The following is an 11,712-nucleotide window of genomic DNA, read 5'->3' as shown; positions in this document are numbered from 1 at the left end:
ACATAACGCCGCTCGCATCATTCACAGTCGGGTTATTAGCAGAGAACACAGAGCAGGTCTTGAATTTCAGGCGCAGGATTGCGGCTATTAATAATAATTATACTCATTCCCGCAGGTTCCGCGCTTATAACACGATGACAGATGACGGAACTCATTTGCACGTACTTTTTGAGTCTTGAGAACTCTCATTTTCTGTGCGCCCACAGATCGCGATAAGGAGAGTGACAGATTTGAATAATTATTCAAGGAGTTTGCAAATGTGATATTGATTAAATACAACAGTTCAATAAACACGTACTGCCTCTGTAATGCGTAATGACTCAGATAAATACAGCCTTATCTGCTGTTCCCCACTCTATTGCATAATGGACTTATATTTGTTTTTTTTCTGCTTAACAGACCAGTGTATTTCCTTCCTTTTTTCTTTCACAGTCAGTAATCTCATTTAGTCCAAGTCAAAGTGCCACAATCACTTAGCTTAGAGTAGTGTGTTAATTCTATTACTTAGCTAAGTTACTATAAAAATAAGAAGACTAGAAAATTGTAAGATTTTTTAAAATGTTTTTAGAGGAGGCTCTTATGCTGACCTTTTTGATTCAAACGGGAAGAAATTTATGTGTGGAATGGCTTGTATTTGTCTTACTCATTTCGCTCTCTCAGTTTTCTCTTTCTTTCTGTCTCTCTTGCTCCTGTGGTGTAGACGTCACAGCTCCTTCTGTTCTAACTATGCTGATCTACTGTAGGCTCCATCAGACCTGTCTGCTCCAATCACGGAGTCCTGGAGAGTGTGTGTGTGTGTGTGAGCGAGAGAGAGAGAGAGAGAAAGAAAGTGAGCGCATTCACCTGTCAGCATGAGTGTTTGTGTATCCCAACATCCTATTGGCCGTAGATACACATTCTAATATCGTTATGTATATCTCCTCTATAGGCAGATTGCTTGACGGCACGAGTCTCTTTCTGAGTCTGGCGTGTTTGGTTCATGAGGACCATGCTACATCTGTGCTAATTAAAGCAAAAGACATGCAGCTGAGCAAATGGACGCCGCAAGGCACCATCACAGATGTCTGAACAGAGAAAGTGTGGAGGATTTGATAGGGAAAAATCTGTAGACTCCACACAGAACGTCTCCCTCATTCTCATTCACCTAGACGACCCACTCATGTAATGAATAGCAAAATATACCTTAGAAAACAATTTATCTTTTATTTTTATTTATTTTTATATTTTAATTTATAATGTTTTTAATAAAAGTTCATAGCACAACAGCACTGTAATTTAGGGGAATATAGTTATTCCCCTTGTGTAAAAGTCTTAAATTTGTTAACATCCGCAAGTAATTTCTGGACGTTTTGGCTACGCTGGAGCCGGTCCCTCAGAGAGCCTCCCCTCTGTAAATGATAGCAAAAGCTGAACTCTTATTAAAGAAAAAAATAAAAATAAAAGCACGAAATCCGGTCTCTTTCAGATTTAAACTCGATATGAAGCATATTGCTTTAATTTGTTTTGGCAGAAGGTTCTGCAGAAAAGTGAGTTTCCTGTTTTTGAAAAGTTTTTGGGAGAGTTTTTGATTAGTGCTTGTTTGGCTATATAAACCATGTTAGTAAAGAGCTAAAAATTGTTTCACAGCTTTTACTTAATTGGCATGGACTTTATTTTGTTTTATTTTTTTATTTAATTTTATTGTATTTTTTTTCTTCTTGCACTAATCTGAACAAAACACAGTCTTAAACTCTGTCTTAAACTCTCTAGTTCATAAAACCCTGTGTTGCCATTTGACAACAGATTGCTATCACCCTTGAAAGTCCTTGAAAATGTCAATGAAGCTGCAGTTTTTTGCACATACAGTCGATAATCCTGTTCACCTTTAGTTTACTTGACTTGAATCAGTTGAGATGGGTTCTCTGCCTCAGAATCCCCTTTTGATTTGTATTTCCCTCAGTTACCCTCTAATATCTGCTTTTTGCACGCAATCAAGTACTGAGCTAAGTCGCCCATCTCTATGGTAACGGTGCACACTGTTAGTGTCCCTATGACACCTGAGCGGCTCTGTGACCTTTAACGTGGGAAAATGGGACAGTGATTTGGCCGTCTGAGGTTTCTCTAGTGCTGGCCCACTAAAAATCAAAGATCCAAAAAATTCCAAAGCAATTTTTCCAACTCTCACCTTTGTCTTCAGGCTATTTTTAGAATGATTTAGCCATTTTTTTTTTAATGTTTTTATATTTATACACTTTACTTTTACATCTGCAAGCATAAATGTATCACTCATCACATTTTTTGATCTTCTCCTGGAAATGACATCTCCTTTTATAGCTGGAGAACATCCATCTGTTCAAAACGTATATGTTTACAAAGGCAAGAACGTCCAGTCTCAAAAGCGGTATATTGTTTTATCCTAATCAAGAAAGGGAATCCTTGTATAAACATTCAATTAGAGGCAACGGGAAATCCAGACACTGCAATTAAAAACCAGAGAAGGCCGCTTTCAGCTGCACAACAGTCTAAAGAAAAGGAAAGGAAGCAAAGCAACTGTTCCAGAAGCCAGTGAATGAAAAATGCTGAGCTTGACTTTCAGGCTAAAACCTAATTTGCATACTTCTACTGATTAAGTACTGTGCTGTTGATGGTAAATTACATGGTTTTAAGAATGTAATAAACTAACGTGTCAATATTGGATTGCTGTGATATCATGAAATTGTTTCCAAATTACATTAATTTAATTGGTAATGGCAGTTCGAGATTGGAAATTGGGATTCGATCATTCTTTCGTGTAGGGGTGTGCGATATCATGATTTTTGATCGTGGATGATCTCCACGATCTGCTTTTGAAGAAATATCGTAGTATCACGCTACAGCGCACATTCTATCAGTTGCAGTTCTGATGCCTCTGTCTCAATATACTGTACAACGCGACATACATTCACATTAGAGCTTGACCGATATGGGTTTTTTGGGGGCCGATACCGATATTGGGGAGTAAAAAAGGCCGATATCGATATAATGGCCGATATTCTTTGTGTATATTATAGTACAGTACCCATTCGTGTGTCCAAACTTTTGACTGGTACTATATATAGAATACAGTATATACATAAACAGAATATATATACATAAACACATTTTTTGCAATGATCACTCAAATGTGGTGATCAAACATTTATAATGATGTGACAAAGATATGTAATGGAGGCAGAGCATTTAACAATTTAACAAACTTTATTATCCAAAATGAGTCTGACATCAGTGCACTGAACAGTAAAGTTGAAGTTTAACTTCTGAACATTCATTCACGGATTTGCGCTACTGTCTTCACACACAGACGAAACTTACTAGAGAAGTGTGAAGTGTGACATAATATACCTCTGTAAATAAATACAATTTAAATTCACATCTCGTGCACTTTAATGCCCTTTGAATATAATGTGTATGTTCCCTTGGAACTGGAATCATGGCGGAATATCATGTGAAGTCCACTTCGCAGGGCACTTACTGTCGAATAATACACCTCTTGAATGCTGCTGCCTGAACAAGAGACCTCCTTACTGAAGTAAAAGTGTTGGCTGGTGTCACTATCTCGCGAACGAGGCTGTGGATCTCCACCAAATTCGGGGGATCTCTTCAGCTCGAGGAGCCCGCAATGCAAACCTGCAAGATCGAGCGGTCTTTGCAATGTGGTCTTTGAAGGTCAGCTGGTCATCAAAGGTTACACCAAGATTTCTGACCGAAGTTGATGGGGTAATTGTAGAAGAACCTAGCTGGATGGAGAAATCATACTGTAGAGTTGGAGTGGCAGGGAAGACAAGAAGCTCAGTCTTTGCCAGGTTATATCAAGATATATCTGCGACGGACTCATATCGGCTGATAAAATCGGCAAAACGATATATCGGTCAGGCTCTAATTCACATCAAATGTTACTCAGCGGTAGAGTTACACTCACGGGACACTGCACTTCGTATATTAAAAGTATATTATTTGCATGTGCTTTAAAGCCTTGCCAGTTAAACATTTCATTAGCGTGCTGTTCTGACTTGCTTTTTCTGAGCGCATACACCTGAGGCGCGCACACTAAAAAGCCTGTCAAACAGCGCCTGATTACTGGACTAAGGTATCTTTTATGTCTGATTGCGCTAATACTGTCAAAAACACACAAGGTTTGCAAGTAAACACAGTTGGTTATGTCTAAAGTGAAAGTAAACAGTTGAGAGAAAAACGGATGTGTGCCTGTATATTAGATGCGTGCAGCTCTGAAAGCAACAGCAGACTAATTGTACTAAACATGCTGCTGCTTGTTCAGCCAAAAAATTTACATTTGGGTCACATATAGTGTTTTATTTGTATATTTGTTCATTCAATTTCTTGAATGCTACTGCTAAATACACCTACTGTAAAAAGAACCTACCTGAAAAAAGCACTGTCGACTCCTTATACAGTATTAAAAAAAATACAGTTACAGTATTTTCCGGCATCACCGGGCCCCCCTCAACCTGGGGCCCTGGGCTTAAGTCCAGGTAAGCCTGTGCATTAATGCGGCCCAGCATATCGCCCACCCATACTTTCGTGTGTTTTTCCCCTAACATGTACAAAAACGTATAGATCTTGTTATCTGTATGTGAGACGATGCTATAGTCGATGTGGGGGAAAGGTGTCGTTATTATTGTATACCAGCATGAAAACATCCACTAGACCCTTACGGAGAGAGTAAGCCACCTGGGATTCAGTCAAATCAGCAGTTCTTAGTCACACAGCCTGCTGTTTTTGTACAACACTTTTTGTTTTTGGTTTTCATTTTTTAATTTCTTGTTTTCTGTAAATTCAGTAAAATTCCGTTGAGTTCTTAAAAAAAAAACATGATGACATTTTTCCTTGAACTTTGTGTTTGTTGTTGTGAAAGGCCTCACATCCCTTTGTCAGTGTAATCTCTAAGGTTTCAGGTGTAAAATCTTGTATGGAAAGGACATAATTGTATAAGTTTTGAAAGCAATATGTTTTGTCTGTTGTGATTAAATAGCTGTACAAAATTCATTTGATGAAGTTTCAAGTATGAGTGTGTGTGTGTTTTCCTATAAATGCACAATGAAAGCACACATTTTTAATCATTTAATGTCATTTATACAGTTCTGTGCTTCATAGTATGTGTTTCATATTAGTTCTAAGTTTCATACTATGAAATGAAGCACACTTACAGTATAGAACTTAATTTATACAGTTTGAGGTTTATTGCAAAATATATAATCTACTACTGTCAATCATATCCATCTTATAAGATTGTTATACAACTTTTCCATAAGAGATAAGTACTGGATGTGCATCTGACCTATTGTTCGATTTAGTCACTCATTGTGTGTTTAATTGTTCCTGTTTGGTAAACTAATGAGTCCTGCTGTGCTAATCCTTCATTTCTTAATGGCTTCCTTTCTTTGTCTCTCTCCTGTTTCCTGACCACTTTTCCAACTTTGCCTCACCCAGACCTATTGCTCTTGGTGTTAGTTGAATTGGATTGGATATTATATAATATATTTATTGTAATGTATTTATAAATCTGCAAAGTCAGTGCTGATAATTTAGTCATTTTAATAGCAGTTTTGTTTGTAATCTGATTATATTCCTTTTAATGTCTGTACAAAAATACAATATTTCATACTTATAGCAGCACATTATTATCTAGATCGTGTACAGAAATGGACAAAATTACATTATTTTATGCTTTTAGGTTAAATAAATCAATTAAAAAATGGCAAAAAATGATCCCACATAATATAAAATCAGGATTAAAATACACCACACAATCCTAGGTGTTACATAACAAATTATTAGGGGACAAAATATTTATATGGCAATATATCGTTGTCCTTCTTTGTGCAATAAGACAATCAATACACTGGCGCCAAATATCAATATTAATTTAATTAATAAAATAAACAGTTTCTGGTCCCCATTAACTTTGATAAAATGAAAAAAAAAATACTGTGGAAGGCACTGGAGACAAGCAATTGTTTGGTTACCCACATTCTTCAAAATAACTTTTATATTCAACAGAAGAAAGAAGTTCTTAAAAAAAAAACATGATGACATTTTTCCTTGAACTTTGTGTTTGTTGTTGTGAAAGGCCTCACATCCCTTTGTCAGTGTAATCTCTAAGGTTTCAGGTGTAAAATCTTGTATGGAAAGGACATAATTGTATAAGTTTTGAAAGCAATATGTTTTGTCTGTTGTGATTAAATAGCTGTACAAAATTCATTTGATGAAGTTTCAAGTATGAGTGTGTGTGTGTTTTCCTATAAATGCACAATGAAAGCACACATTTTTAATCATTTAATGTCATTTATACAGTTCTGTGCTTCATAGTATGTGTTTCATATTAGTTCTAAGTTTCATACTATGAAATGAAGCACACTTACAGTATAGAACTTAATTTATACAGTTTGAGGTTTATTGCAAAATATATAATCTACTACTGTCAATCATATCCATCTTATAAGATTGTTATACAACTTTTCCATAAGAGATAAGTACTGGATGTGCATCTGACCTATTGTTCGATTTAGTCACTCATTGTGTGTTTAATTGTTCCTGTTTGGTAAACTAATGAGTCCTGCTGTGCTAATCCTTCATTTCTTAATGGCTTCCTTTCTTTGTCTCTCTCCTGTTTCCTGACCACTTTTCCAACTTTGCCTCACCCAGACCTATTGCTCTTGGTGTTAGTTGAATTGGATTGGATATTATATAATATATTTATTGTAATGTATTTATAAATCTGCAAAGTCAGTGCTGATAATTTAGTCATTTTAATAGCAGTTTTGTTTGTAATCTGATTATATTCCTTTTAATGTCTGTACAAAAATACAATATTTCATACTTATAGCAGCACATTATTATCTAGATCGTGTACAGAAATGGACAAAATTACATTATTTTATGCTTTTAGGTTAAATAAATCAATTAAAAAATGGCAAAAAATGATCCCACATAATATAAAATCAGGATTAAAATACACCACACAATCCTAGGTGTTACATAACAAATTATTAGGGGACAAAATATTTATATGGCAATATATCGTTGTCCTTCTTTGTGCAATAAGACAATCAATACACTGGCGCCAAATATCAATATTAATTTAATTAATAAAATAAACAGTTTCTGGTCCCCATTAACTTTGATAAAATGAAAAAAAAAATACTGTGGAAGGCACTGGAGACAAGCAATTGTTTGGTTACCCACATTCTTCAAAATAACTTTTATATTCAACAGAAGAAAGAAACTCATTCAGGTTTAAAACAACTTGAGAGTGAGTAAATGATGACATTTCATTTTTGCAGAATTTTCAGCAGTTTGGACTTGAATGAAGAGAGAGAACCTGCACTTAACCTTTTGACAGGCATTCTGTTTTCAAAGTTAGACAGATATCGTGATGTATCATTATAGGATTGTCTAGCAATATATCAATTATCACAGAATTTATGTATCGTGTTATTATCGGTATTGTGAGCCGTGTATCGTATCGTATCGTGAGGTACCCTGTGATTGTGTTTGTTTGTGAATCAATGGTTATCATTGTAGCTTATCTCTTAGACAGAATTATTTTTCCATTGCCAAGATGTGACAGATTTATTACTTCATTATTTAATTGCCTGACCAGCCAAAGGTAAATTTTACAGTACAAGATGAGAAATAAGTGATCTATCAGTATTGTAAAAATATGAATTCACTGTTTAATAAACACATCTTTTCCGGTTTTGTGTGTATACATTTTTAATGTTCATTTTCAAAATTGTTGTTGTGAGAAGGTCTTATATGTATTTTTGTCTCTTCCTATTAGTGATCCATACGTCAAGCTCTCCCTATATGTCGCTGACGAAAACCGTGAGCTTGCCTTAGTACAAACGAAAACCATCAAAAAGGTGAGTTTTATCTACACTCAGTAGCTTGTTTGTGACAATGAGGTTTAGTTTGTTTTAGGATGACTGAGTGAACTGAAAGCACACAAAGTAAAGAAGTGATGAGATAAACAGGTGATGGTTGAAAATGCTAAAGCCAGTACCACTAGGAGGAGTACTTCCATAGACCTGTGGCAGTACTGCATGGGCTTTCATAGTTATATCAGGCCTTGAATGATATGACACAACAGTTGTATCAATTATAAGAATCCAGTACCATTTGAATGTACAGTATGCAAACTACTTAAAATGCCAGTCATTATGGTTAATTTAAAAAAAAAAATTTTTTTAAACATACTTTTCTTATATCTTTCTTTTGATTGGTAAAGACCCAGATATTTTTCTTGACATTCACTCTCATAAAGTGCTTGTGGAGGGAATGAGTGTATATAAAGTGACAGTAATGGTGTACTAAATGATACTTCCCTGTTTATCTGTTTGTCCTTGGAATGCACACGCAAGGAAATAAACAACGATGCCAAGAGAAGTCACTTGTGATAACGTCACCAGAAATTAGCCATTTAAATGAGTGTTGGTGTGACATTCACAGACCATCTTAAAGCCAAGTGCATGCTTTTTGATGAAAATGTTTTATAGGCCAGACAGATCATTCTTTAAAAATATGTTTTTAAGGGCAGAAAAAAAAAATGTTTTGATGCATGTATAATATTGTTCTTTAGAAAATGTAAAGCCTTTTTTTAATCTTAATAATTAATTTTAATTTTAACATTTACTAATACATTATTAATTTTTTTTATATATGTTTATATTATTTAATGAACATGAACTACCAATTAACTTTTGTATTTTTATTAACTAATGTAAACAAAGAATAATAAATACTGTTACAAATATATTGTTTGTTGTTAGTTAACACATTAACCAATTTTAACTAATATATGGACCATATTGTAAAGTCTTACAAATATAGGAGTGAGAATAATGATTAAATATGAGAATTGGTAGAAATATATATATATATTTAAATTAATTGTTTGTCATTTATTAATTGTCAGAATGAATAATTAAGAATTAAGGAAAAAATAATTAATTGTCATTTAATATCAAAATTAGGCTTCATTTTCTTTAAGCAAATTTTATTTTTTTTACATTTAATTTTTGGGTGAAATAACTCCCAGGCATTTTCTTGGCAGGTTTCTTTTAGACCACTGAATGAAAACTAAAAGTTTGGTCTGCCTCGCCCTCGGGCAGGCGATAAATTGATTTAGCAAGTCAGTCAGCATTTGGGTCCATTCAGTTCCATTAAGTCACTATTCAGTAAAGTCCTTACTCTGGAATCTCCTGTGCTGTGACTGCAGACTCTTCAGGTTATTAATAGCTGACAATGCACTGCTGTGTGGAACATAAGCCTCGTTGTTCCTCAGGTCTCAGACTGTGTTGATGGATGCTTTAGACGTCCTGCTTTGAAACACTGGTCTGGGAACTCAACGGCCTGTGGCACATAACAGCAAGGTTATTTTCGTAAACGAAAACTAAAACTAAGACTAAAACGATTGATGAAAAAACAATTTCGTAAACTGAAATAAAATAAAAATGTCAAAATAATTGAAAAACTAAAACGAAACTAAACTAACAACAGTTATTGAAAAACTAACTGGAATAAAATAATAATTATCAAAAATAAATAATCGTTTTCGTAATCATTCCGTTCTCACCCCTTGGCGGAAAAATATACAAGCTGTGTAGAGGTTTAGGGAAATAGCCTACCTGTAGGCCTTATGTGCATTGGCTAAATCACATCATACACGCTTATAATTCTTCATAAATGAAAAGAACATTAAAATATAAGCCTTTACTGTTAAATGCGTTTGCCGTTATTACTGAATTTTATTAGTCCCAGTTTTGATTGATGCACGGCTGTTCACAGAAAAGTGAGCAAGACACCACAGTTATAATATCATGATTATGGTTAAATAAGAAAAGACATGTAACCAAATCAGGCTACATTTATTTTCATACTAAATATCTCAACACACATCATTGGGTATGACGTTAAGCGCAACTTGTGTAGATTAATTTAGTAAAAAAGGCTTGCCTGCTTTCTTTGGCGTATTGTATACTTTTACTATCTAGTCAATCTCAGCATGCGTTAATTTTGCCTCACTAAGGTTAAATTATGCCTACGTCTCTCTTTGGCCTGCGCTCTGGAAGTGATCTGTTAATTCTGCTAAACTTTAATTAAAACTGAAACTAAAACTGAAACTAAACTATATAAAAACTAAATAAAAATGAGTTCACAAAATAAAAACTAAACTAAAACTAACAAAAATATGAATGAATTTAATAAAAACTAAACTGAATTTTATAGTAAATTTGAAAACGATATTAAAATAAAACAAATTTAAAATTCAAAACTATTAATAACCTTGCATAACAGCAGAGCATTTTGTCATTATCTGAACAGAGATGTATATTTTGACCAGGCTTTCATTTCAAAGTGTAAATATACTCATTATGAGCTATACCTACATATATGGCTAATGCACTTTATACTTATTACATTTTTGTGTGTCAAGAAGGTTATTGCACTCATTATTGTTAATGGAAATGTAAGAAAAACAAAACGGGTTTTGATGTGAGTGATGTGGTCATTTTTATAAATGCCAAAAATTGCTAAAATTTGAGTTTATGGAATTTTACTGTAATGTAATTTTCATTAATTAAATTTTTTTGGGGAATCATTTGGGAAAAAATGAGGACCTGAGCTGTTGACTTATGATACAAATTCATGATTAAAACAAATGTTGCAGAAAGAAAAAAAAAATGGTGATTTGACACTAAATATACATAAAATAGATGTTTATATGTAATTGGGATGCATGCTCATCAAAAACCTTATATTTTTTCCTTATTTAGTTACGTGCTTTGAGTTTACATAAGCATAGCTTGTGAGATGCCAGTCTAAACTGTTTTTAACTACACAACTACGTTTACAAAAGGCAATTACCTATTATAAAACTTTGTATAGACAAAGATAAATAAGGGTGAAGTTGAGTTGCAGGCTGTGACAAGATTTTCTGTTAGTCAGGAGAAGACAACTGCATGACCCTCAACAGATATAGAGATGGATTTACTAGTGGCTGTTTGGCCTTGAGTAAGAAGAAATCTGCCTTGACTAGGTTAAGCTTAAGGTGATGATTTGTTATCTAAGCAGGAACGTGAGAGATGCAGACTATGAAGAAAGTGGAAATGGAGGGAGATTATAGGATCTAGAATTGAGTGTCGTCGGCATAACACTGCTAAGAGAAAGTATGTGGTTTGATAACAGAGCAACAGATAATGTCAGCGGTCCCAGTCCAGAGCCCTGTGGGAACTAGTAGTTGTGGGAAGGCTGTTGAGTATGTGATAGGTAGAATATGAACCTCCAATTGACTTAATTTGGTCGCTTTACTAAGTAGGATAAAAACCAGGCAAGCAGTTGGCTGTCAGACGCAGTGGGCATGTCAGGAAGAATCAAATCGGAGGAAAGAAAATGGCCCAGCCACCATAAGTGATGCAGTCACTGCAAGGAGAGAGGATTTCAGTTCACCGGCATGATTTCCTTATTGTTTGACTTTATACAATAAGGAGATGAGCAAAGACAAGATAATGAACCAGAGTTGGCAGGTTGATTTTGCTGATGGCATAAAATTGTAGGAATCAATTAGATTTTTTTCAGTAAATCAATTCAAAATTCTGATTTGTTCGAGATATATATATATATATATATATATATATATATATATATATATATATGTATAAGAATCTTAAAAAG

General features: G+C 34.3%; 1 protein-coding gene across 1 annotated transcript in view; it reads left to right on the top strand.

Moving 5' to 3' along the window:
• Positions 1–11,712, top strand: part of LOC107665211 (E3 ubiquitin-protein ligase NEDD4-like) — a 91,323-nt gene that overhangs the window by 12,931 nt on the left and 66,680 nt on the right. Inside the window, exon 3 of the mRNA XM_016455997.1 lies at positions 7,820–7,901. Within this exon, the coding sequence (XP_016311483.1) occupies positions 7,820–7,901 (82 nt within the window). The remainder of the gene's footprint in view (positions 1–7,819; positions 7,902–11,712) is intronic.

Source organism: Sinocyclocheilus anshuiensis, unplaced genomic scaffold (genome assembly GCF_001515605.1).
Source record: "Sinocyclocheilus anshuiensis isolate Anshui unplaced genomic scaffold, SAMN03320099.WGS_v1.1 scaffold587, whole genome shotgun sequence".
NCBI classification, from domain to species: domain Eukaryota; kingdom Metazoa; phylum Chordata; class Actinopteri; order Cypriniformes; family Cyprinidae; genus Sinocyclocheilus; species Sinocyclocheilus anshuiensis.
This window is presented reverse-complemented; position numbering and strand designations above follow the sequence as displayed.